The sequence below is a fragment of the Hyperolius riggenbachi genome, chromosome 9 (assembly GCF_040937935.1).
Source record: "Hyperolius riggenbachi isolate aHypRig1 chromosome 9, aHypRig1.pri, whole genome shotgun sequence".
In the NCBI taxonomy this organism is placed as follows: Eukaryota; Metazoa; Chordata; class Amphibia; order Anura; family Hyperoliidae; genus Hyperolius; species Hyperolius riggenbachi.
Genome location: NC_090654.1, coordinates 293,226,019 through 293,252,987, shown reverse-complemented (window position 1 = coordinate 293,252,987; position 26,969 = coordinate 293,226,019). Strand labels below are relative to the sequence as shown.

Sequence of the window (26,969 nt, the reverse complement as noted above, 5' to 3'; positions counted from 1 at the left end):
GCGTTTATTTTGTACTGACATGTTGCCCGCATTGCATTTATTTTGTACTGACATGTTTGCCCGCATTGCGTTTATTTTGTACTGACATGTTTGCCCGCATTGCGTTTATTTTGTACTGACATGTTTGCCCGCATTGCGTTTATTTTGTACTGACATGTTTCCCGCATTGCGTTTATTTTGAACTGACATGTTTCCCGCATTGCGTTTATTTTGTACTGACATGTTTGCCCGCATTGCGTTTATTTTGTACTGACATGTTTCCCGCATTGCGTTTATTTTGTACTGACATGTTTCCCGCATTGCGTTTGTTTTGTACTGACATGTTTCCCGCATTGCGTTTATTTTGTACTGACATGTTTGCCCGCATTGCGTTTATTTTGTACTGACATGTTTGCCCGCATTGCGTTTTTATTTTGTACTGACATGTTTTCCGCATTGCGTTTATTTTATACTGACATGTTGCCCGCATTGCGTTTGTTTTGTACTGACATGTTTCCCCTTCATTGCGTTTATTTTGTACTGACATGTTGCCCGCATTGCGTTTATTTTGTACTGATATGTTGCCCGCATTGCGTTTATTTTGTACTGACATGTTTGCCCACATTGCGTTTATTTTGTACTGACATGTTTGACCGCATTGCGTTTATTTTGTACTGACATGTTTCCTGCATTGCTTTTATTTTGTACTGACATGTTTCCCGCATTGCGTTTATTTTGTATTGACATGTTTGCCCGCATTGTGTTTATTTTGTACTGACATGTTGCCCGCATTGTGTTTTATTTTGTACTGACATGTTTGCCCGCATTGCGTTTATTTTGTACTGACATGTTGCCCGCATTGTGTTTATTTTGTACTGACATGTTTACCCGCATTGCGTTTATTTTGTACTGACATGTTTGCCCACATTGCGTTTTTATTTTGTACTGACATGTTGCCCGCATTGCGTTTATTTTGTACTGACATGTTGCCTATTGCGTTTATTTTGTACTGACATGTTTGCCTGCATTGCGTTTATTTTGTACTGACATGTTGCCTATTGCGTTTATTTTGTACTGACATGTTTTCCGCATTGCGTTTATTTTATACTGACATGTTTCCTGCATTGCGTTTATTTTGTACTGACATGTTTCCCGCATTGCGTTTATTTTGTATTGACATGTTTGCCCGCATTGTGTTTATTTTGTACTGACATGTTGCCCGCATTGTGTTTATTTTGTACTGACATGTTTGCCCGCATTGCGTTTATTTTGTACTGACATGTTGCCCGCATTGTGTTTATTTTGTACTGACATGTTGCCCGCATTGTGTTTATTTTGTACTGACATGTTTGCCCGCATTGCGTTTATTTTGTACTGACATGTTTGCCCGCATTGCGTTTTTATTTTGTACTGACATGTTGCCCGCATTGCGTTTATTTTGTACTGACATGTTTGCCCGCATTGCGTTTTTATTTTGTACTGACATGTTTTCCGCATTGTGTTTATTTTATACTGACATGTTGCCCGCATTGCGTTTATTTTGTACTGACATGTTTGCCCGCATTGCGTTTATTTTGTACTGACATGTTGCCCGCATTGCATTTATTTTGTACTGATATGTTGCCCGCATTGCGTTTATTTTGTACTGACATGTTTGCCCACATTGCGTTTATTTTGTACTGACATGTTTGCCCGCATTGCGTTTATTTTGTACTGACATGTTTCCTGCATTGCGTTTATTTTGTACTGACATGTTTCCCGCATTGCGTTTATTTTGTACTGACATGTTTGCCCGCATTGCGTTTATTTTGTACTGACATGTTTGCCCGCATTGCGTTTATTTTGTACTGACATGTTTGCCCGCATAGCGTTTATTTTGTACTGACATGTTTGCCCGCATGGCGTTTTTATTTTGTACTGACATGTTGCCCGCATTGCGTTTATTTTGTACTGACATGTTGCCTATTGCGTTTATTTTGTACTGACATGTTTGCCTGCATTGCGTTTATTTTGTACTGACATGTTTGCCTGCATTGCGTTTATTTTGTACTGACATGTTTACCCGCATTGCGTTTATTTTGTACTGACATGTTTGCCCGTATTGCGTTTCTTTTCTGGTGAAATGTTTGCCCGCATTGCGTTTATTTTCTGGTGAAATGTTTGCCCGCTCCTCAGTCCTCCCCACTTTTCGCCGCAGCACGCGGCGCCCCCCCCCCCCCCCCCTGTCCCAGGTTGGACCCACAAAAATCTGGTCACTCTACCTTAATACAAGTAAATGTGAGCATTGTATGTGTATTTGTTTATTTGTTTTAGAGTAAATTGTCGGGTGCTGTGTGATCATTCCAAATGGGAGGGGGGGGGGGGAAGCGCCTCCTCACATATTTTGCCTCAGGCAGTGCGGTCACATGCTCACACCTAACTGACCCACCCAATCGATAATGCGATCGTTCAGGACTGATTGGGGTGAATGGGCTGAGAAATGGAATCCAAAACGTTAGTTGGGGTTGGTTGCTCACAAAATTTTTAGCAAGCAGACAAAGCGTTTTCCGTTGATTTGGCAATACATGGAATGATTGTGTCTCACCAAAAAATGGAAATTCATTTTAAAGGAAACATCAAGCAAAATTTCCTGCCCCATGATATACCTACCAGGGGCTTCCTCCAGCCTCTTGAAGCCGACATGTTCCATGCCGCATCTCAGATCGCAGCCGTCGGCCCGGTACAGAGGACGACCTCGAGGTCGTCTTTACTGTGCCTGTGTGAGCGCCTCTGTCAATCAAGTCCACATTGTCCGCACTATACTGCGCCTGCGTGGACTCGATTGACAGCGTCGCTCGCGCAGGCGAAATAGAGGAGTTTGGCCTCTGCACTGCCAGGGACCCTAGCGGAGCCACCGCGAGGAACATGCCGGCTTCAAGGGGCTGGAGGAAGCCCCCGGTAAGTACAGTATATCATGGGACAGGAAATTTTGCTTGATGCTTCCTTTAAAGGAAAAAGACAATTGTCCATGAACTTGTCCATTCCCTATTTTAGCAGTTCCATAGTGGGGATTCAGATGTGGATGAACGCCCCTCTCTCATGGGCACGCTTGGCGTTAGAGCCCCTCTCTGTACTCCCTGAATGGGGGAATTGTCAGTGTACGCTATGAATGGAGCTGTTGATTGAACACATGGAGCTCAGCGTGACTGGGGAAGACAGCTGTGGCAGGCCTGATGGATCTGTCCTCCAAGACTCACATTCCTGGCCCAGAAACCCCTCCCGAAAACCTCCAGCAAGAGCGAAAATCCAGATCTCACAGCCCCTCCTATGTCACAACAACCAGGGAGAAAGTGCTGAGCAAACAAGCAGGAGGCCGGGGACCATGCATGGGCGTATATCAAATAAAAACGCCCGGAAATGTCTGTGCCCAGTAACGCTGATAGTAAAATATCAGTATGACAGACCGATATTTTACAATTGCTAAACCTAACCCTACTCTCACACAGAACCTTCTCCGCCTAACCCTTAACCCCCCCTCCCCTCCCCCTAGCGCACAAACTACCTACCTAACACCTAACCCTAAACCCCCCCTCCCTCCAAACCATCTTGCTGGCACCTAACCTAAAGAAATAAAATGCAATTTCTAGGGGACCGCCATAGGGGCCTATACAAATATCGGCTTTTCGGTGCCTGATATATAGAGGGCGCTGTAAAAATTTCCACTCCAGCAGCCAAATACCGATAAAATGCATTGGCACCAATTGCAGCGCCTGATTAGTCCATTTGCCGCATGCGCCAAAATTGACTTCTTGACATGCAGGGTGTCAGTGAACCCCTCTGCAGTACAGTGCAGCGATAAAGCAAAGGAACAGCTGCCTCAGCGAAAGGCAGGCAATGAATGAGGGTGTTATGGCTTATACACACCATGCAATATTCCCGACAGATCGATCGATAATTTCCAGCATGCCTGATCTGCTTCCGATTGAGAAAGGAATCGGTTTTGAAATCAGAACTGTACAAAATAGATTCCTTTCTCTATCGGAAGTGGATTGGACATGCTGCAAATCATTGTCGATTTGGTGGGAAAATTTCACATTCTGTATAAAGGTATCACTTATGGTCTAATTTCCAGAACAATCGACCGGCTGGTAAATTTTCACTCCAGTTAGTGTGCCTGATCGATCCTTTCAGAAGATTTTTGGCTGGTTGATTGTCCAGGAAATTGGACCATTAGTGGCCACCAATATTTTTATACCTAAATTTTATCCTAAATTACTTAAAGCGGATCCGAGATGAAAAACTAAATATAACAAGTGACTTGTCTATATATCTTATCTAAAGTTTAGATAGTTTACACAGCAAATCTATCTTCAAACCGCTTCAACAGTATATTAATATTTTTTCCTGTGATACAATGGGAGCAGACATGTTTTCTGCTTGTCACTATTACACAATTACACACACAGGCAAGCTTATCTGTATCTAGGCATGCTAATCTGCATATTCTGTGAAAACTCCACTCTTATCTCCTCCATTACACAGGCAACTGATCTGTATCTGCACTGCAGCTCTCAGATTGTGAAAACTCTGCCTCTGAAATCTATAGCTAGTAACACCTTTTTCACCTGCCCAGACTGAAATCCCACAATCCCTTGCAAGCGCCAAGGCACTCTGGAGAAGCTGTGGGTGTGGCTTGTTTAGTTTATAGGGAATTAGAGTATTAAAACAAAACAAAACAAGTATTTGGCTTGAGGAATGCCCTATAAACTATATGTAAGGAACGCAATTATGCAAGGAGTAAAAGTTCATCTCGGATCCACTTTAAAGGGACTCCGAGCAGTGCAGAAACTATGGAAAGATGCATATCATTCTAAAGCTCTCTTTCTCCTCTTCCCAATGATATATAAACCGCCGCCCTACGCCTTTTAGTTTTCGCTATTTTCGTGATTGAAATTGCAGCGGCCGCGATTTCGATTGCGAAATTAGAGAAAACTAAAAGGCGTAGGGCGACAATTTAGGTGTCGTCAGAAAGAGGAGAAAGAGAGCTTTAAAATGATATACATCTTTCCATAGTTTCTGCACTGCTCGGAGTCCCTTTAACAAGTCTTTTTCAGATTTTCTGTGTCGCCTAAACTGAGAGGCTCTGTACACGGTAATGCGGGAACGTAGGCAAGACGGGATGTAACAACGCAAAAAGCTGTAACTGTTGTTGCGTCCATTCATTTGAATAGACACTACTTGATTACTTTTGAATGACGAACGCCAAGTCTAGATGCCCTAAGGCTTAGTTCAGACGCATGACTGCCGACTTTCGGAGACGTCGTTTACCGTGGGGATAAACCGAACCCCCACATTGAGAGGAATGGGAAAATGTCATTGCATTTACCAATTGCTCAAGCATTGTGGTCAAGCAACATTTTTGGTGCTGCATGTAGCATCCTGCGGTGGTTGCGTTCAACTATTCTGTGCCGGGGCTCAACGTGCAACGCGACAACAGGAACCAATGCCAAACGCTTTTGTGCGCGGTTGCAGAAAATCGTTTAGCATCGGCTAAACAAGACAGCATGCATGACCTTGCCTTAGGTATAACTTTTGCCATTGGCAAGGTGGGAGCAGGGGCAGGGAGACATCAGGGATCTGCAGGTGAGGCCTGAGTGGGAGGAGTCTGATTAACCCTCGCCTCGGCTGTAGATTACATGACAGGTGTGCAAACAGAAGTTTTTGCATGAATTACTATACAGTAGGGCGTGTTTTGCTCAGTATACAATCGTCATTCGGTAGTGCTGCTTACACAAGCCCTGCTCATTCATGTGAAATATGCACTTTAATAATAGCTCCTTTATAATTAGTAATGCCCTGTTCTCTTGTGCTTTGTCTGCAGACAATGAGCATGTTTACATGGAGACCACTCAGAAGCTCTACAAGTACTGCCCCAAGGAGTGGAAGAAGGAGGTTAGCAAGGTAAGTCAGCATGTGGTATTACTGTAGCCGGTTCATAAAGCACCAACCTATTCCGTGGTGCTGTACAAAGTAAGAAAAATCACGGTATATAGTAATAGACAATGGCATGCACAATATATATCGATTGGTAGATAATACAGAATTGGTAGACATAATTACAGTGACATAGGTAACATAATGATCAAAATGCATAGCAAATTTCAAGACACGAAAGGGTGAGAGAGTCCTGCCCTTGTGAGCTTACACTCTAAAGCAAGGTACACACTTTCAGTTATGATTGGCCAATCACTGACCAATTTTACCACCTCCATGTAGTATGGGGGGGAGCCAACTAATATTGAATGCTATGAGCAGATTGTGTACATAAACTCTGATACTACATAGACGTGGTACAATTGGTCAGTGATTGGCCAATCATAATTGCAAGTGTTTAGCAGGCTTTAGGAATGGGGAGGAAGAAAGAGGGGGGGTAATATACAATATGCTTACCTAGCGGCAGTGTGTTTTCAGATTTAGTAAGAACTAAGAAGCACAACTTGGCCTGAGGATAAAGGGGATGGCCTAGGTTAGAGCGTATGCTTATCGGAAAAACAGTGTCACACTCAGAGCAGGTTCATACACCAGGCAACCTATGCAGGTGCCCAGGGCCTAGTCGGTGTCAAGAGGCACATTAGACACCTTATCTGACCTCTCTCCACTTCAGCTTACCAAAAAGCCTACACGGGGCCCCAAAATCTACTACCTTGCCTAGGGCCCCTTTACATCTTTAGGGCCTGTTCACACCTGAGCGGGAATCGCACGATTCCTGCTCACGGCAAACCTCTAGCGGTTCTGCAAGGGTTCTGCAAGAACCGCTACACAATGTAGCGAGTGGCAGTGTTCTCACTGCCGCGGTTGCGGTTAGCGATAACCGCAATTGCACTGCATGCATCGGTTTGCCGGCGATGAGCGTTCCGCGATTTGCGATCGTGATTAGCGTGCATAGCACGCTAATAGCGATCGCTCCAAAACCGCCGCAGTGTCCAGTGATTTTTCCGCGCTAATCGCGGGAAAATCGCTCCCGCAAAACGCCGGCGGTAATCGCCGGCGTTCTGCGATTTTAAATGTGAACGGGCCCTATAGGACACCCGAAGCGGAAATAAACTCATGAAACAAACTATTGTAACTATCTTGCTTCTCCTAGAAATCACTTTTCACAGTTTTATTTTATGTTTAAATCTACTTTTTAAGTTTTAACTGTTTTATTGTTTTTTCTCAATGACACATTCATTGACGTATGCCAGAGCTAAAATCTATGAACTATATTGACCCTTTTTATCTCTTTCATGCTCTCAGAAGCCATTTTCTGCTAGGAAAGTGTTTTATAGTAGGAATTTCTTATCAGTGAGGGTCACACTGTAGTCACTTCCTGTCTGAGTCAGGACTGAGTCAGCCACTTACATACCTGATATTTAACTCTTTCAGGCAGAGAAAAAAAAAGGAACACAGCCTAGTTATCTGTGTGCTAGGCACTGTACCTACACATGTCTATCTCATCATGTCACATGTCACCTCGGGTGTCCTTTATCCATCTCCGGTCACACCGCCCTCGGTCTGCCGGCGTCACTCCTCACTCTGATTGTACAACCATGACTCAACATTCGGTGCCACAGTCTGTATACCAGCAAGCTGAAATTGAGTTAAGAAGACAGATTAGGAGGGTGCATACACATACAATCACTTTCCAATCACTGTAAACTTTATGGCAATGGTAAACTGCTCCCACGTCTCAAGACAGACGAGATGAGCTGCTGAGGTCTATGCAGTTTGTTACAGAGTATATAGACTGAGGAATGCTGCTGCTGACATTATACGGGAGAGACCGGTGCTGGTCAGTGGAGGGGGGTGGGGGGGGGGGTAATCCCGGGTCACTTTATTCCCAAAATCTGTCCTAGGATCCCCCAAGGTTCTCCAAGATCTGAGCAGGCCTGACTGCCACATGTCTAGTCACACATGATCCTATATTAGGGTGCATACACATTTCCAATTTTGATTGCCAATCAAAAATTGTGCAGATAAGCTCTCATACTACCATACTACATGGATGTGGTATAATTGGTCAATCTTGTGCAAATCAGTAGCAGTAGGGTATTGTACCGTGTTAGGCATATTATCCTGGTTTAAAACTTCTTGCTTGTGCAAATCAATATTGGATGTGTGTGCAAACCCTCACTTACCAATTTAAAACCTGGAGGCTAGCTTTAAAGGACATCTGAAGGGAGAAAAATATGCAGGCTGCCATATTTATTTCCTTATAAGCAATACCAGTTGCCTGGCAGCCCTGCTGATCCTCTGCCTCTAATACTTGTAGCCATAGCCCCTGAACAAGCATGCAGCAGATGAGGTGTTTCTGACATTATTGTCAGATCTGACAAGATTAGCTGCATGCTTGTTTCTGGTGTGATTCAGACACTACTGCAGCCAAATACATCAGCAGGGCTGCCAGGCAACTGGTATCGGTTAAAATGAAATAAATATGGCAGCCTTCATAGCCCTCTCACTAGTTGTTTTTTAATATTTCGCTGAAAATAACCTTTACATCAGAAATGCGGAGGAAGGAGCCCCCAAGTTCCGTATTACAGCTAACGATGTGAAGTAGCAAAAACGCCATAAATCTATAAAGCGCAGTAAAAGGCAAGCGTAGACACGGCTTACTCTACAGCACAGCGAGACAGAGAGTCATTTCCAAATAACATTTAAATATGTATATATAGCCCCATGGCGATCTACAATCCTTTTATACTACAAATGAAATGTGTTTAATGGAATCCGACATTATTTACTGATTTCAGCTGGAGCCAATCCACTGAGTCACCTTATTAACAGCCATTGAGAATGTGTGCTTGGCACAGAGTGCTGGCATTGTACTAGAAGGGGTCTGGGCTTTGCCAAAAACAGATTTTTATAAAAAAAAACATTTTATTACAAACACTACATGACAAGGAACTGTAGAACAGCCCCCTCTGGTGGCGGCCGGCTCGCACTGCATGACAAGGAACTGCAGAACAGCCCCCTCTGGTGGCGGCCGGCTCACACTGCATTACTAGGAGCTGCAGAACAGCCCCCTCTGGTGGCGGCCGGCTCGCACTGCATTGCTAGGAGCTGCAGAACAGCCCCCTCTGGTGGCGGCCGGCTCGCACTGCATGACAAGGAACTGTAGAACAGCCCCCTCTGGTGGCGGCCGGCTCGCACTGCATGACAAGGAACTGCAGAACAGCCCCCTCTGGTGGCGGCCGGCTCGCACTGCATTACTAGGAGCTGCAGAACAGCCCCCTCTGGTGGCGGCCGGCTCACACTACATTACTAGGAGCTGCAGAACAGCCCCCTCTGGTGGCGGCCGGCTCGCACTGCATTGCTAGGAGCTGCAGAACAGCCCCCTCTGGTGGCGGCCGGCTCGCACTGCATTACTAGGAGCTGCAGAACAGCCCCCTCTGGTGGCGGCCGGCTCGCACTGCATTGCTAGGAGCTGCAGAACAGCCCCCTCTGGTGGTGGAAAGCTCACACTGCGCCGTGTGTTTATTGTCATGAAAACATTTCAGCAATTCTCTTGATCTCACAGCTGAATGTATGTGATCCGGCGTTGGCCGGGCGATTAGCATGCCACGTATGCTTGAGATATTTGCGTGTCGTTAATCCAGGGGCCGCTGCGTGCTCCGGGCATGAGATCATCCTGTGTGTCATGAAACGCTCAGCTCGGTCCCCAACAACTGTCACCGCTAGGGAACGGCTATCAAGGGTAGGATTGTGCCGACGCACGGGAATCAGCTGCTTCCATTTACAACATGCTGGAATCATTGCCTAACGCTTGTGCTGCAGACCCCACAGCTGGCGCTATCTGTCCGCAGCCCTTCACCAAGAAGCCCCCTATGTCATAAAAAATAAATAAAAAAAGGGGGGGGGGATCTGGGACATGCTGTACACTCAATAAGTAAGCGAGTTAAACAGAGGAACACCAAGAGCCCCAATAGTGTAGTATGTATTGACAAAGGGGATAATGACAAAGAGTAATAGTTGTTATACTCACAAGCATGGGTCACCAATAGGCAACCACTGTAAAGGCAGGTGGGGAGATTATCCTGACCCCACTCAGGAATAAGAAGTCGCTCTCTGTAGATAGTAGAAAAGGGTCGCAACCCTCCACCCAGGGTGGATACAATATTATATAGGAGAGAACAGAGGCGCCAAAAGGATAAAAGGGGTTTTATAGGAGCTTAAAAGCCAAAAATTTGGTAATTAGAGGGGGCAGTGGTGGACTTACCTCCTCCAAGCAGACACAACACGACTGTACATTCAGTCTATTTATTAATAAACTCCAGATAAAACAAAGCAACGCGTTTCACGGGTCAGTGCCCACTTCCTCAGGCAATAGAAAATGGAGTTACAGCATCTAGCAAAACAAACAACACTCAATAAGTAAGAAACAGAGTGCTTTTATATTACACACATTCAGGACCAGTTCTAGACTTTTTGCTGCCTGTTGCAAACTTGTGAGGATGCGCCATTCACCTCCCCCCTCACCCCCCCCAATCGGAATGATTGCACATCACCCAAAAATTTGCATCGCATGTTATAGCTGCGGTGAGCCCCTCCAAGAAACACCCTCAGTACAGGTAGGTAGCCAGGTATAGGTGTGCCCAGTATAGGTTAGCCAGGTATAGGTGTCCCCAGTATAGGTTAGCCAGGTATAGGTGTCCCCAGTATAGGTTAGCCAGGTATAGGTGTCCCCAGTATAGGTAGCCAGGCATAGGTGCCCCCAGTATAGGTTAGCCGGGTACAGTTGCCCCCAGTAAAGGTTAGCAAGGTACAGTTGCCCCCAGTATAGGTTAGCCAGGCACTCTCTTCACTTCCTGTTTCTGCCTGGTGCCGCCCCCAGACTTCTGCCATCTGAGGAAGTTGCCTCGCTTGGCATTATGGTCAGACTGGGCCTGCATGCATTCAGTTTGCATAGTTTTACAATAACAGCCAGATCTGACTTCTTTCATTTGCACAAGCTGATTAAAATAACACAAGTTGTACACAGGTCATGACGGGCTTGACTTTCATACACTTAAAGTGCAATACTGTACTTGCAGAGATTCAGTGAGATAGTGTTCTTTGCAGCACTTCACAGAGATTTGGTACTTTACAGAAATAGACTAAGGTTTGGGGGGTTACTGAGATCCACTGAGATTTAAAGCGGAACTGAAAACTGTTAAAAAAAAATTAGTTTCAGTTACCTGGAGTTTCTGCCAGCCCCCTGCAGCCGCCCTGTGTCCTCGCCGTCCTGGACCAATCCTCCGTTCCCCCGCTTTTTTTACACAGTTTACAGTTCCACTTCAATGCTGTGCAGAGGTGCACTTGAGATTTCTTACTTGTACGTATTTTCTGCACGGGTCAGCCGAATAACACTTTGTGGTCTGCAAAGATGTAAAAGCCTTATTTATGTCATGAAATGTGAGCTGTCCACTCTGGTTATGGGGGAGCAGGTGTGCTGGGAAGCTTCTCCGTACACCCCAAAATGACCATATATTTGTCTTCATTGTATTTTCCAGGGAATCGATCAGTTTGGTCCTCCGATGATTGTCCATTTTCGAGTGCAATATTATGTTGAGAATGGCAGATTAATCAGGTAAGGGTCCCTGTAATGCACTGTCATTAGCAACAGATCATTTCATTCAGATTCAACTGATTATTTCAGTCAGATTTAACTGATTATTTCAGTCAGATGCAGCAGATCACTTCAGCCAGATGCAACCGATCACTTCAGTCAGATGCAACCGATCACTTCAGTCAGATGCAACCGATCACTTCAGTCAGATGCAACCGATCACTTCAGTCAGATGCAACCGATCACTTCAGTCAGATGCAACCGATCACTTCATTCAGATGCAACAGATCACTTTAGTTAGATGCAAAATATCACTTCAGTCAGATGCAGCAGATCACTTCAGTCAGATGCCACAGATCACTTCAGTCGGATGCAACAGATCACTTCACTTAGATGCAAAAGATCACTTCAGTCAGACGCAACAGATCACTTCACTCAGATGCAACAGATCACTTCAGTCAGACACAACAGATCACTTCAGTCAGACGCAACAGATCACTTCAGTCAGATGCAACCGATCGCTTCAGTCAGATGCAACCGATCGATTCAGTGAGACGCAACAGATCACTTCAGTCAGACGCAACAGATCACTTCAGTCAGACGCAACAGATCACTTCAGTCAGACGCAACTGATCACTTCAGTCAGAAGCAACAGATCACTTCAGTCAGACGCAACAGATCACTTCAGTCAGACGCAACAGATCACTTCAGTCAGACGCAACAGATCACTTCAGTCAGACGCAACAGATCACTTCAGTCAGACGCAACTGATCACTTCAGTCAGATGCAAAAGATCACTTCAGTCAGATGCAAAAGATCACTTCAGTCAGATGCAAAAGATCACTTCAGTCAGATGCAACAGATCCCTTCAGTCAGACGCAACTGATCCCTTCAGTCAGACGCAGCAGATCACTTCAGTCAGATGCAACAGATAACTTCAGTCAGACGCAGCAGATCACTTCAGTCAGACGCAGCAGATCACTTCAGTCAGACGCAGCAGATCACTTCAGTCAGATGCAACAGATCACTTCAGTCAGCGGAGGTTGATAAATCATTCCATATTAAGCCTCTTTCATATAAATACACAATTTGCTCTCGAGGGGCCGCTGAATTCATGTGTTTGTTAATCTTCTCCTGCCTGTTCCCACTGAACGGCTGAAGCGGGACCCACGTGGCAGGGCCATATAACGTCTGAGCCTCGCATTGCCACATCTGGTCATGGAAAAATGAAATCAGGTCCCTCAGATCTATGGTGTATTTATCTAAGCGCACATCAGCGCTCTGCGGCCTCCTCAGAATATGATGTAACTCCGCAGGACTGGCCTGCAGATGTGTCCTGGGCGCGGCTCAGCAATCCTCGGCCTAAGCAAACATCTGGCTTTCATCTCAGGAATGAAATACTTGGCTGGGAAAAGGGCAGCACAACTCCAGGGGACCGAGATGAAAAGAGATAACGGCTTTATTTCATCAAACGCTGCAAACGTTTATTTTCCCGCAGTAATCCATAGCAGCCGGTCAGAGACTGACCTGTAAAAACCTAGACATGGTCAGTCCAAGGAGGACCTCTGCTGATGGTCTGCTAGATGTAGTGATGAGCAGAAATATAGCAGCCGGGCGGTCAGAGACTGACCTGCAGTACACAGACATGGTCAGTCCGAGGAAGACCTCTGCTGATGGTCTGCTAGATGTAGTGATGAGCAGAAATATAGCAGCCGGTCAGAGACTGACCTGCAGGACATAGACCTGGTCAGTCCGAGGAGGACCTCTGCTGATGGTCTGCTAGATGTAGTGATGAGCAGAAATATAGCAGCCGGTCAGAAACTGACCTGCAGGACATAGACCTGGTCAGTCCGAGGAGGACCTCTGCTGATGGTCTGCTAGATGTAGTGATGAGCAGAAATATAGCAGCCGGGCGGTCAGAGACTGACCTGCAGGATACAGACCTGGTCAGTCCGAGGAGGACCTCTGCTGATGGTCTGCTAGAAGTAGTGATGAGCAGAAATATAGCAGCCGGTCAGAGACTGACCTGCAGGACACAGACATGGTCAGTCCAAGGAGGACCTCTGCTGATGGTCTGCTAGATGTAGTGATGAGCAGAAATATAGCAGCCGGGTGGTCAGAGACTGACCTGCAGGACACAGACCTGGTCAGTCCGAGGAGGACCTCTGCTGATGGTCTGCTAGATGTAGTGATGAGCAGAAATATAGCAGCCGGTCAGAGACTGACCTGCAGGACACAGACATGGTCAGTCCAAGGAGGACCTCTGCTGATGGTCTGCTAGATGTAGTGATGAGCAGAAATATAGCAGCCGGGTGGTCAGAGACTGACCTGCAGGACACAGACCTGGTCAGTCCGAGGAGGACCTCTGCTGATGGTCTGCTAGATGTAGTGATGAGCAGAAATATAGCAGCCGGGCGGTCAGAGACTGACCTGCAGGATACAGACCTGGTCAGTCCGAGGAGGACCTCTGCTGATGGTCTGCTAGAAGTAGTGATGAGCAGAAATATAGCAGCCGGTCACAGATTGACCTGTAAGAACATAGACATGGTCAGTCCAAGGAGGACCTCTGCTGATGGTCTGCTAGATGTAGTGATGAGCAGAAATATAGCAGCCGGGTGGTCAGAGACTGACCTGCAGGACACAGACCTGGTCAGTCCGAGGAGGACCTCTGCTGATGGTCTGCTAGATGTAGTAATGAGCAGAAATATAGCAGCCGGTCAGAGACTGACCTGCAGGACACAGACATGGTCAGTCCAAGGAGGACCTCTGCTGATGGTCTGCTAGATGTAGTGATGAGCAGAAATATAGCAGCCGGGTGGTCAGAGACTGACCTGCAGGACACAGACCTGGTCAGTCCGAGGAGGACCTCTAATGATGGTCTGCTAGATGTAGTGATGAGCAGAAATATAGCAGCCGGTCAGAGACTGACCTGCAGGACACAGACCTGGTCAGTCCGAGTAGGACCTCTGCTGATGGTCTGCTAGATGTAGTGATGAGCAGAAATATAGCAGCCAGTCAGAGACTGACCTGTAAGAATATAGACATGGTCAGTCCGAGGAGGACCTCTGCTGATGGTCTGCTAGATGTAGTGATAAGCAGAAATATAGCATATGGTCAGAGACTGACCTGCAGGACACAGACATGGTCAGTCCGAGTAGGACCTCTGCTGATGGTCTGCTAGATGTAGTGATGAGCAGAAATATAGCATATGGTCAGAGACTGACCTGCAGGACACAGACATGGTCAGTCCGAGGAGGACCTCTGCTGATGGTCTGCTAGATGTAGTGATGAGCAGAAATATAGCAGCCGGTCAGAGACTGACCTGCAGGACACAGACATGGTCAGTCCGAGGAGGACCTCTGCTGATGGTCGGCTAGATGTAGTGATGAGCAGAAATATAGCAGCCGGGCGGTCAGAGACTGACCTGCAGGACACAGACATGGTCAGTCCGAGGAGGACCTCTACTGATGGTCGGCTAGATGTAGTGATGAGCAGAAATATAGCAGCCGGTCAGAGACTGACCTGCAGGACACAGACCTGGTCAGTCCAAGGAGGACCTCTGCTGATGGTCTGCTAGATGTAGTGATGAGCAGAAATATAGCAGCCGGTCAGAGACTGACCTGCAGGACACAGACATGGTCAGTTCGAGGAGGACCTCTGCTGATGGTCTGCTAGATATAGTGATGAGCAGAAATATAGCAGCCGGGCAGTCAGAGACTGACCTGCAGGACACAGACATGGTCAGTCCGAGGAGGACCTCTGCTGATGGTCTGCTAGATGTAGTGATGAGCAGAAATATAGCAGCCGGTCAGAGACTGACCTGCAGGACATAGACCTGGTCAGTCCGAGGAGGACCTCTGCTGATGGTCTGCTAGATGTAGTGATGAGCAGAAATATAGCAGCTGGGTGGTCAGAGACTGACCTGCAGGACACAGACATGGTCAGTCCGAGGAGGACCTCTGCTGATGGTCTGCTAGATGTAGTGATGAGCAGAAATATAGCAGCCGGTCGGTCAGAGACTGACCTGCAGGACACAGACATGGTCAGTCCGAGGAGGACCTCTGCTGATGGTCTGCTAGATGTAGTGATGAGCAGAAATATAGCAGCCGGTCAGAGACTGACCTGCAGGACACAGACATGGTCAGTCCGAGGAGGACCTCTGCTGATGGTCTGCTAGATGTAGTGATGAGCAGAAATATAGCAGCCGGTCGGTCAGAGACTGACCTGCAGGACACAGACATGGTCAGTCCGAGGAGGACCTCTGCTGATGGTCTGCTAGATGTAGTGATGAGCAGAAATATAGCAGCCGGGCGGTCAGAGACTGACCTGCAGGACACAGACATGGTCAGTCCGAGGAGGACCTCTGCTGATGGTCGGCTAGATGTAGTGATGAGCAGAAATATAGCAGCCGGGCGGTCAGAGACTGACCTGCAGGACACAGACATGGTCAGTCCGAGGAGGACCTCTGCTGATGGTCTGCTAGATGTAGTGATGAGCAGAAATATAGCAGCCGGGCGGTCAGAGACTGACCTGCAGGACACAGACATGGTCAGTTCGAGGAGGACCTCTGCTGATGGTCTGCTAGATATAGTGATGAGCAGAAATATAGCAGCCGGGCAGTCAGAGACTGACCTGCAGGACACAGACATGGTCAGTCCGAGGAGGACCTCTGCTGATGGTCTGCTAGATGTAGTGATGAGCAGAAATATAGCAGCTGGGTGGTCAGAGACTGACCTGCAGGACACAGACATGGTCAGTCCGAGGAGGACCTCTGCTGATGGTCTGCTAGATGTAGTGATGAGCAGAAATATAGCAGCCGGTCGGTCAGAGACTGACCTGCAGGACACAGACATGGTCAGTCCGAGGAGGACCTCTGCTGATGGTCGGCTAGATGTAGTGATGAGCAGAAATATAGCAGCCGGGCGGTCAGAGACTGACCTGCAGAACACAGACATGGTCAGTCCGAGGAGGACCTCTGCTGATGGTCTGCTAGATGTAGTGATGAGCAGAAATATAGCAGCCGGGCGGTCAGAGACTGACCTGCAGGACACAGACATGGTCAGTCCGAGGAGGACCTCTGCTGATGGTCTGCTAGATGTAGTGATGAGCAGAAATATAGCAGCCGGTCGGTCAGAGACTGACCTGCAGGACACAGACATGGTCAGTCCGAGGAGGACCTCTGCTGATGGTCTGCTAGATGTAATGATGAGCAGAAATATAGCAGCCAGTCAGAGACTGACCTGCAGGACACAGACATGGTCAGTCCGAGGAGGACCTCTGCTGATGGTCTGCTAGATGTAGTGATGAGCAGAAATATAGCAGCTGGGTGGTCAGAGACTGACCTGCAGGACACAGACATGGTCAGTCCGAGGAGGACCTCTGCTGATGGTCTGCTAGATGTAGTGATGAGCAGAAATATAGCAGCCGGTCAGAGACTGACCTGCAGGACACAGACCTGGTCAGTCCGAGGAGGACCTCTGCTGATGGTCTGCTAGATGTAGTGATGAGCAGAAATATAGCAGCCGGTCAGAGACTGACCTGCAGGACACAGACCTGGTCAGTCCAAGGAGGACCTCTGCTGATGGTCTGCTAGATGTAGTGATGAGCAGAAATATAGCAGCCGGTCAGAGACTGACCTGCAGGACACAGACATGGTCAGTCCGAGGAGGACCTCTGCTGATGGTCTGCTAGATGTAGTGATGAGCAGAAATATAGCAGCCGGGCGGTCAGAGACTGACCTGCAGGACACAGACATGGTCAGTCCGAGGAGGACCTCTGCTGATGGTCTGCTAGATGTAGTGATGAGCAGAAATATAGCAGCCGGTCAGAGACTGACCTGCAGGACACAGACATGGTCAGTCCGAGGAGGACCTCTGCTGATGGTCTGCTAGATGTAGTGATGAGCAGAAATATAGCAGCCGGGCGGTCAGAGACTGACCTGCAGGACACAGACATGGTCAGTCCGAGGAGGACCTCTGCTGATGGTCTGCTAGATGTAGTGATGAGCAGAAATATAGCAGCCGGGCGGTCAGAGACTGACCTGCAGGACACAGACATGGTCAGTCCGAGGAGGACCTCTGCTGATGGTCTGCTAGATGTAGTGATGAGCAGAAATATAGCAGCCGGGCAGTCAGAGACTGACCTGCAGGACACAGACATGGTCAGTCCGAGGAGGACCTCTGCTGATGGTCGGCTAGATGTAGTGATGAGCAGAAATATAGCAGCCGGGCGGTCAGAGACTGACCTGCAGGACACAGACATGGTCAGTCCGAGGAGGACCTCTACTGATGGTCGGCTAGGTGTAGTGATGAGCAGGAAATATAGCAGCCAGTCAGAGACTGACCTGCAGGACACAGACATGGTCAGTCCGAGGAGGACCTCTGCTGATGGTCGGCTAGATGTAGTGATGAGCAGAAATTTCATAAAATCACAACTTTGGACAGTAATTCACAATTGCAGTTGCACCCCACTAATTTTGCTGGCGTAACCTGCTTTTTCAAAGAACAGCCGGCTGTCCCTCCTCTGGGGTAATGCTCACAAAACTAGTGGGGTCAGTTTGAGGGGGTACTCCGTCTCTCCATGCCGCATACCACTGCTTATGCCACCTGATCTTACCAGGGCTGAGTACTGTACATACCCCATTTCTTTCACTGTGCACTTTATTCTATCTATGGGCCACTTCACTGTGTCAATAGGCAATCAACATTAATGTACAGGATGTGTTGCTCACATATAGCACTTTATTCACCTATAGATTTGGTCAGTTGCAATTTTCTGCACTGCTTAGGTGATATATTTTTGCATTTATGGTGACTTTTGCTTATGATAAGTAAGGAGGTCTATCTGGTTGTATTACTGAACCTGGGTTCCACCATCAGAGAGATCACTATGTGATCCCGCTGACTGGAGCGGATTCTTCATTCTGATAGTGGTATGTATAACATTGATATAATAATATTGCATATGGTCATTAAAGGATACCCGAAGTGACATGAGATAGACATGTGTATGTACAGTGCCTAGCACACAAATAACTAGGCTGTGTTCCTTTTTTTCTTTCTCTGTCTGAAAGAGTTAAATATCAGGTATGTAAGTGGCTGACTCAGTCCTGACTCAGACAGGAAGTTACTACAGTGTGACCTTCACTGATAAGAAATTCCTACTATAAAACACTTTCCTAGCAGAAAATGGCTCCTGAGAGCAGGAAAGAGATAAAGAGTCAAACGTTCATAGATTTAAGCTCTGGCATACTTCAATGAATGTGTCACTGAGCAAAATCAATAAAACAGTTAAAACTTAAAAAGTAGATTTAAAATAAAATAGTGGAATATCTTAAAAAGTCATTTTTAGGAAAAGGAAGATAGATCTAATTGTTTATCTCATTAGTTTAGTTTTGCCTCGGGTGTCCTTTAACGGCATGGAGATTTTATGGGAAGCATTTTTATGTGATTTTAAACTTTGTTACACAATGTAGTGTCCTATTTGGATATTTTTGATTGTATGATAAAGATTGTTAGATACTTTTTTTCAACAATTTCCCTGAGTGGTTCTGCTTGCTTAAATGGTTTCTTTCTCCTTTCCAACCTAATAAAAAACGTTTAATGACAGCTAGACTGTAACACTGAGTGCCTACACAGATCTAGGAAACAAACACTTGTGCATAAGAGGAACTGTAACCAAGGATTGATCTTCATCCCAATCAGTAGCTGATACCCCCTTTACTATGATAAATCTATTCCTTTTCACAAACAGATCATCAGGGGGCGCTGTATGGCTGATATTGTGATGAAACCCCTCCCACAATGATGTCATGACCATGGTCCTGTCAGATTGCTGTCTGTGAACCTCATTGCATTGTGGGAAATAACAGCTGTTTCCATCTGCCAAGCAAGCAGTATCTCCCTCTGTGCATAGAACTCTCAGTAACGAACATTCCGTACAGATCACCTGGCAGGACTAAAGATGTCACCACAAGTGATACATTTCAGAATGTAAATCAGGGACAGAATAGATTCTACAATAGGCAAACACTGAGCAATTAATTTAAAAATTAGTATTGTAAAAAACAAAACAAAAAACAAAAAAAGCTATTTTATTCAATATATTATATTCATTTCAGTTCTTCTTTTTGGTTCCCATATACGGTACAATAAAAATGTTCGATTGTCCTGTTTATTTGATCAAATATAATACAAGTCAAAAAAATATTTTTTCTGATCAAGAAAAACAAGCTATTATCCCGTTTTTTCGATAAAAACCTGATCTGACATGTTGGAAAAATCAATATATTCGATCTAAGAGAATAATCGAATGAAATTATCTAATCGAAAAAAAAGAAATCTACCATGTATGGGTGGGCACCATTAGAGTGGGTCTTAGACGATGCTGAAACGACAGGTGAATATTGCCTTGCTTCTGGCTGGGCTTCTGTTTACGGGTCTTTTATCGTTTTGCAGCGATCGGACGGCGAGATACTATTACTATTGGCACCTGCGGAAGCAGACGCTGCTGTCTCAGAGCACCACGAGAGAGGAGGCGTACTTCCTGCTGGCCTCCTACGCCCTCCAGGCCGACCTGGGCAACTTCAAGAAGAACAAGCACTACGGCAAATACTTCGATCCAGAAGCCTATTTTCCTTCCTGGGTAAGATGGAGATTTGATTGCGTTTGCTGTCAGATATGTTGTGTGTGACATGTAGTGATGTATGTTGTGTATGTGTGATATGTAGTTATTTGTTGTGCTGTATGGGGGGGGGGTTATTGGAGCGATCGAAAAAGGCCATACGGAGTCCTGTTGGAGCTTTCAATGGGGGGAGGGGGGTGTAGCTCCAAACTGCAGGAAAACTGCAGGAAACTGAGGCTCCCAACAGTTTAGGTTCCCTTTAAAAATCCACGTCTTTTGACTTGCTCACCCAGCATTGTTTATTGCCACAGTTTCACTTCACTTATGCGTTTCCCTCCGCCTCTTATGCTCCGTGCCCACGGCAGGGATTTGTACTCTATTCCTCATTGCAGGGGAAGCTGTACAGACCAGTTGCTAGCCTACAGGCTATGCAAAGGGGAAGGTGCCGGCAGAGAGGCGCACATGTGACATCACACGGGGGGAGGGGACATGAGTACACACACTACACAGCACCATGGAAGATGCTAGCGCCATTTAAATCAATAATATTAATACATGCTCAGCAGAGGCAGCCATTAAAGGCTGAGAACCATCTAGCAAGTGTACAAGGCTGAGAGCTATCACTAAACTGTTAAAATTTAAAATCCATACATATAAATGTACATTATTCCTAGACTGAAATGCACTGTAAGCACCAAAAAGGGAAAGTACCCAAATTACAGCACCAAGCCAATCCAAATAATTCCAAATTTCGTATAAACTTTATTGATGAACAGCAACACATTTAAAAACAATATTAAAAGTCACCAACTGGTGATGATAGCAGCGGTGTACAATATAAACAAATAACCATATAAAAATGATACAGTAATTAGGGACCTCACTCCCAAATGCTAATAGATAATACAAAAACCATATAGGTAATTAAATTAAATTAATAAATTAAATTAATCAAAACAACACCCTCAAAATACTGAATTGATATGACAGATACGAGTATATAGATAATTCTAGATAAATAATCCTGCACCAAGTAGGATTTGTGCAAATTTACAATAGTGCAATTACTGGAGTGAAAAGTTATACAAAGGATGGGAACATTCAGAACATGCGTCCAAAAGTGAGAACAAACACTAGGTGCTACTAGATATAAAGTGCAGAGCCGTGCAAAACAGATGAGGGTAGAGTAGAGACTTACATTTATGAGGGAGGAGGACGCCGCTGTGAACCGCTACCTGCCTTAATGCATCTCGCGGGCTCAACCCGCTTCGGAAAGAGAACCCGCTTCGGAAAGAGGCCTCTTGGTGCTGACTTGGTGCTGGTGCTGTAATTTGGGTACTTTCCCTTTTTTGGTGCTCATGGTTAATTTATTACCCAATTAGCACATTCCATTCCTATTACCTTGCTTAATTAAATTATATATTCAGGATGGTGCTTGTCCATATGTTTGTTTAAAATGAAATGCACTGTAAATTACTTCTTTCCAACTTCGCTGTCACTTTCAGTAGGTAGTGAAAATATTACGGATCTGTCAGGTTTTGGACTAGTCCATCTCCTCATGGATGATTCTCAGTTATTTCTTCATTCACAAAAGCACTTGCTGAACTGCAGTTGTTCAGGCCAACTGCCAAAGTAGTGTGCAGGCGAGAAGGGAAGCTGCTTGACATCTCTGTATAGGTGTTTTCCAGGGAGTTTATTTGGTAAAGAATAGAGGAAATAACGAGAATCCCCCATGATAAGGACTAGTCCAAAATCTGTCATATCTGTCACATTTTTTTATATGCGTGTTTTATAATTTTTTTGTACGATAATTGTCCTTTAAAGGATACATCCAAGGATTTAAAAAAAAAAAAAAAAAAAGATCCACTTACCTAGAGCTTCCTCCAGCCCCTGGCAGCCGTCCTGTGCCCTCGCCGCAGCTCCGGAGGCTCCCGGTCTTCTCCGCTGCAGAAGCCGATCTCGCCAGGTCTGCTTCCAGGTCGGCTTCTTCTGCGCTCCACCGCGCAGGTCACGTGGTCCTGTCGACGTCATTTGTACGCTACTGCGCAGGCACAGTACTACTGCGCAGTACAATCCTGATGACGTCGGCGGGACCACGTGACCCGCGCGGTGAAGTGAAGAAGAAGCCGACCCTTTTTTTTTTTTTTAAACCTTGGATCACTCCTTTAAGACTGTAAGTTGGACAGGGCAGGTGATTTTCTGATTTGCTAGTCATGATCATGTGGTAAAGCAGGATGTGATCAGAGCTTTGCAAATCTATCAGCTGATCAAACAAATCACATGTTTCTCCATGACTTCTCCTAGACATGACCATCACTAGACATAACTGGTTCTCTTTAAAGCTCTTATTGTCACTTTTCCCGCACTGCGCGGCGTCAGAGCCGGATCTCAGCATTCCTGCAGCCCGGAGCGGTGTGACTCCAGCGCTGAATAAGCATCTGACATGGTGACAAACTGCCTCTGCTGCAGGAGAAGAGCGCATCTGTACATTCATTTACTACAAATGGAGAATTGATTGGGATGATAATTGTTCAGCCTGAGCCGGCCGTGGCATTAACTCAGCTGCAGAAATAACGACAGAGTATTAGAATGTGATACATTACCAGCCATTATCTGCTTCGAGCTTCATCTTCAGCACTGCAGGGGGCGATGGGGAGACCCAGCTACACAAAGGGGGGGGGGGGGGGGGGCAACAGCTGAGCCACACCAGCCTCATAATGTGCAAAATAATCCATCCAGCTAGTCATAATAACTCCTCATCAGAGCTGATGATATGTACAGGAGAGTCACATAACTCTGAAGCATGTACTGTGTATCCCAAATTACAAAGGTGCTATATAAATACATAATAATAATATGGTAGGACATTAGACTATGACTATGGCAGGATTAGATTGTGAGCTCCTCTGAGGACAGTCAGTGACATGACTATGTACTCTGTAATGTGCTGCAGGAGATGGCAGTGCTATATAAATACATAATAATAATATGGTAGGACATTAGACTGACTATGGTAGGATTAGATTGTGAGCTCCTCTGAGGACAGTCAGTGACATGACTATGTACTCTGTAATGTGCTGCAGAAGATGTCAGTGCTATATAAATACATATTAATAATATGGTAGGACATTAGACTATGACTATGGTAGCATTAGATTGTGAGCTTCTCTGAGGATAGTCAGTGACATGACGATGTACTCTGTAATGTGCTGCAGAAGATGTCAGTGCTATATAAATACATAATAATAATAATATAGTAGGAAATTAGACTATGACTATGGTACAATTACATTGTGAGCTCCTCTGAGGACAGTCAGTGACATGACTCTGTATTCTGTAATGTGCTGCAGAAGATTTCAGTGCTATATAAATACATTATAATAATAATATAGTAGGAAATTAGACTATGACGATGGTAGGATTAGAGTGTGAGCTTCTCTGAGGACAGTCAGTGACATAACTATGTACTCTGTAATGTGCTGCAGGAGATGTCAGTGCTATATAAATACATAATAATAATATGGTAGGGCATTAGAGTATGACTATGGTAGGATTAGAGTGTGAGCTCCTCTGAGGACAGTCAGCGACATGACTCTGTATTCTGTAATGTGCTGCAGAAGATGTCAGTGCTATATAAATACATAATAATAATAATATAGTAGGAAATTAGACTATGACGATGGTAGGATTAGAGTGTGAGCTTCTCTGAGGACAGTCAGCGACATGACTCTGTATTCTGTAATGTGCTGCAGAAGATGTCAGTGCTATATAAATACATAATAATAATAATATAGTAGGAAATTAGACTATGACGATGGTAGGATTAGAGTGTGAGCTTCTCTGAGGACAGTCAGTGACATAACTATGTACTCTGTAATGTTCTGCAGAAGATGTCAGTGCTATGTAAATACATAATAATAATATGGTAGGACATTAGACTGACTATGGTAGGATTAGATTGCGAGCTCCTCTGAGGACAGTCAGTGACATGACTATGTACTCTGTAATGTGCTGCAGAAGATGTCAGTGCTATATAAATACATAATAATAATATGGTAGGGCATTAGATTATGACTATGGTAGGATTAGATTGTGAGCTCCTCTGAGGACAGTCAGCGACATAACTATGTACTCTGTAATGTGCTGCAAGAGATGTCAGTGCTATATAAATACATAATAATAATATGGTAGGACATTAGACTAGGACTATGGTAGGATTAGATTGTGAGCTCCTCGGAGGACAGTCAGTGACATGACTATGTACTCTGTAATGTGCTGTAGAAGATGTCAGTGCTATATAAATACATAATAATAATAATAATATGGCAGGACATTAGACTATGACTATGGTGGGATTAGATTGTGAGCTCCTCTGAGGGCAGTCAGTGACATGACTATGTACTCTGTACAGTGCTGCAGAAGAGGTCACTGCTATATAAATACATCATGATAAGTGAAGCAGAGTGTGATGTTTGCATTGGGAATGGGATGTCAGATCTACAGAGCAGCATTGCACAGCCAAGGGGTTCATGTTTAGGGTACTGTGTGTAAAACTGTCACATGGAAGCAAGACAAATGTTCCAGAGGAACCCATAGTCATTCTTGCGTACACTGGGGAGCACTGATGCAGAGACACGCTTCCTGTATCAAACTACAAAGGTCAAGGATTTCCAGCAAGCATTAAAGGCCACCTGAAGTGACCCTAATATTACTAAAACACATGAAATGTTCCTGAAGGGTGCGCTGGCACTGACACGTGACCTGGTTTCACGTGATAGCTCACCGGTTGGGTGTCCACTGCAGCCACGAGTGTCCTGGTAACTCCCAGAACTTCAAAAGTTCGCATCGTTCTCGTTTTGTGCATGAAATCACCTTTTCCCGGCAGAGGAAACGCAGTTTGGATTTGTTTCCCCCCCTGCTGAATACAATGTTTCCAGCTTAGTAATCAGAATAACATGTGCGCCACTTGGGGCCTGTATCCTCCTGCAGCCTGATCCCGCTCAATGCACTCTCCTTCTTTCCGCAGATCATCAAGAAACGAGGGAAAGATTACATCCTCAAGCACATTCCTAACATTCACCGAGACCAATTTGCACTGACTGTGTCTGAAGCACAACTGATGTATATCAAAGAAGCGGCGAGACTGGACGACATCTGTGTCCATTACTACAGGTTATATAAGGTGAGGCTGGAGGAGAGATCTGCGGTGTCTTCATGGGGATCAGCTGATGGGTACAGACAGAGAGATCTGCTGTGTCTACATGGGGATCAGCTGATGGGTACAGACAGAGAGATCTGCGGTGTCTTCATGCGGATCAGCTGATGGGTACAGACAGAGAGATCTGCGGTGTCTTCATGGGGATCAGCTGATGGGTACAGACAGAGAGATCTGTGGTATCTTCATGGGGACCAGCTGATGGGTACGGACAGAGAGATCTGCTGTGTCTACATGGGGATCAGCTGATGGGTACAGACAGAGAGATCTGCGGTGTCTTCATGCGGATCAGCTGATGGGTACAGACAGAGAGATCTGCGGTGTCTTCATGGGGATCAGCTGATGGGTAGGGACAGAGAGATCTGCGGTGTCTTCATGGGGATCAGCTGATGGGTACAGACAGAGAGATCTACTGTATCTTCATGGGGATCAGCTGATGGGTAGGGACAGAGAGATCTGCGGTATCTTCATGGGGATCAGCTGATGGGTACAGACAGAGAGATCTGCGGTGTCTTCATGGGGATCAGCTGATGGGTACGGACAGAGAGATCTGCAGTGTCTTCATGGGGATCAGCTGATGGGTACAGACAGAAAGATCTGCGGTATCTTCACAAGGACCAGCTGATGGGTACAGACAGAGAAATCTGTGGTACCTTCATACAGGGGCATACCTGGGTAATCTAGCACCTATAGCAGCCACTGTAATTGCCAACCCAGTATAGGTGGCTAGAGTTATGCCCCCAGTATAAGTACCCAGAGGTGGTACCCTAGTATAGGCAGCTAAAGGCAGTCCACCTGCCATAGGTAGCCCACAGTTTTGGTTGCCCTCCCAGTATTGGTAGTAAGGTGTCTCCCCAATATAAATAGCCCCCTTTAGCATAGGGAGTGAGAGGTGTCCCTCCCCTCAGTATAAGTAGCTCCCCCCAGTATAATGAGAGGTGTTCCTCAATATAAGTAGCACCCCAGTATAGGTGGTGGGCGCTGTCCTCTCAGTATAGGTAGAGAGGTGTCCCCCAGTATAAGTAGCACCCTCAGTATAAATAGCACCCCCGGTAAAGGTAGTGAGAGATGTCCCCCAGTGTAGGTAGTGAGAGATATCCCCTCAGTAAAGTTAGTGAGTGATGTCCCCAGTATAAATAGTCCACCTAGTATAGGCAGCAAGAGGAGCCCCCTATATTGTAGTGCAGCATGAGTGGCCAGACATGGCGCCCGGGGCACAATCCATACCTGCACCTCTCTGGATACACCACTGTCTTTATTGGAACTAGCTGATGGGTACGGACACTTACTGAGCACTTTATTAGGAACATTGCACCATTATTACTGGGGAGGGACTTTATTATAAGTTCTAGGGACTAAATTATAAATTCACAAGGTTTGGATAACGTTCTTTTGAGCCCCGTGGAGATATGATTACCTCAGGGAATTCCTATAGATTTGTCAGCTGCTCATTCGCACTACAACATTCCTGTTTTACCGCATCCCAAACCAGCCCCAGCCTGGTCAGCTGACACAAGGCAGGCTGCCTAAAGCTAAATTCTAACCCCTGTGTGTCATGGCAGAAATGATAGCACACCTGAAGTGAGA

General features: G+C 45.8%; 1 protein-coding gene across 3 annotated transcripts in view; it reads left to right on the top strand.

The window, feature by feature from the left end:
* Window positions 1-26,969, top strand: part of FRMD6 (FERM domain containing 6) — a 331,867-nt gene that overhangs the window by 291,048 nt on the left and 13,850 nt on the right. For all 3 annotated transcript variants that reach the window (XM_068254762.1, XM_068254763.1, XM_068254764.1), the window contains 4 exons: window positions 5,840-5,919; window positions 11,490-11,566; window positions 20,002-20,188; window positions 25,194-25,349. In XM_068254762.1, coding sequence (XP_068110863.1) covers window positions 5,840-5,919; window positions 11,490-11,566; window positions 20,002-20,188; window positions 25,194-25,349 — 500 coding nt within the window. The remainder of the gene's footprint in view (window positions 1-5,839; window positions 5,920-11,489; window positions 11,567-20,001; window positions 20,189-25,193; window positions 25,350-26,969) is intronic.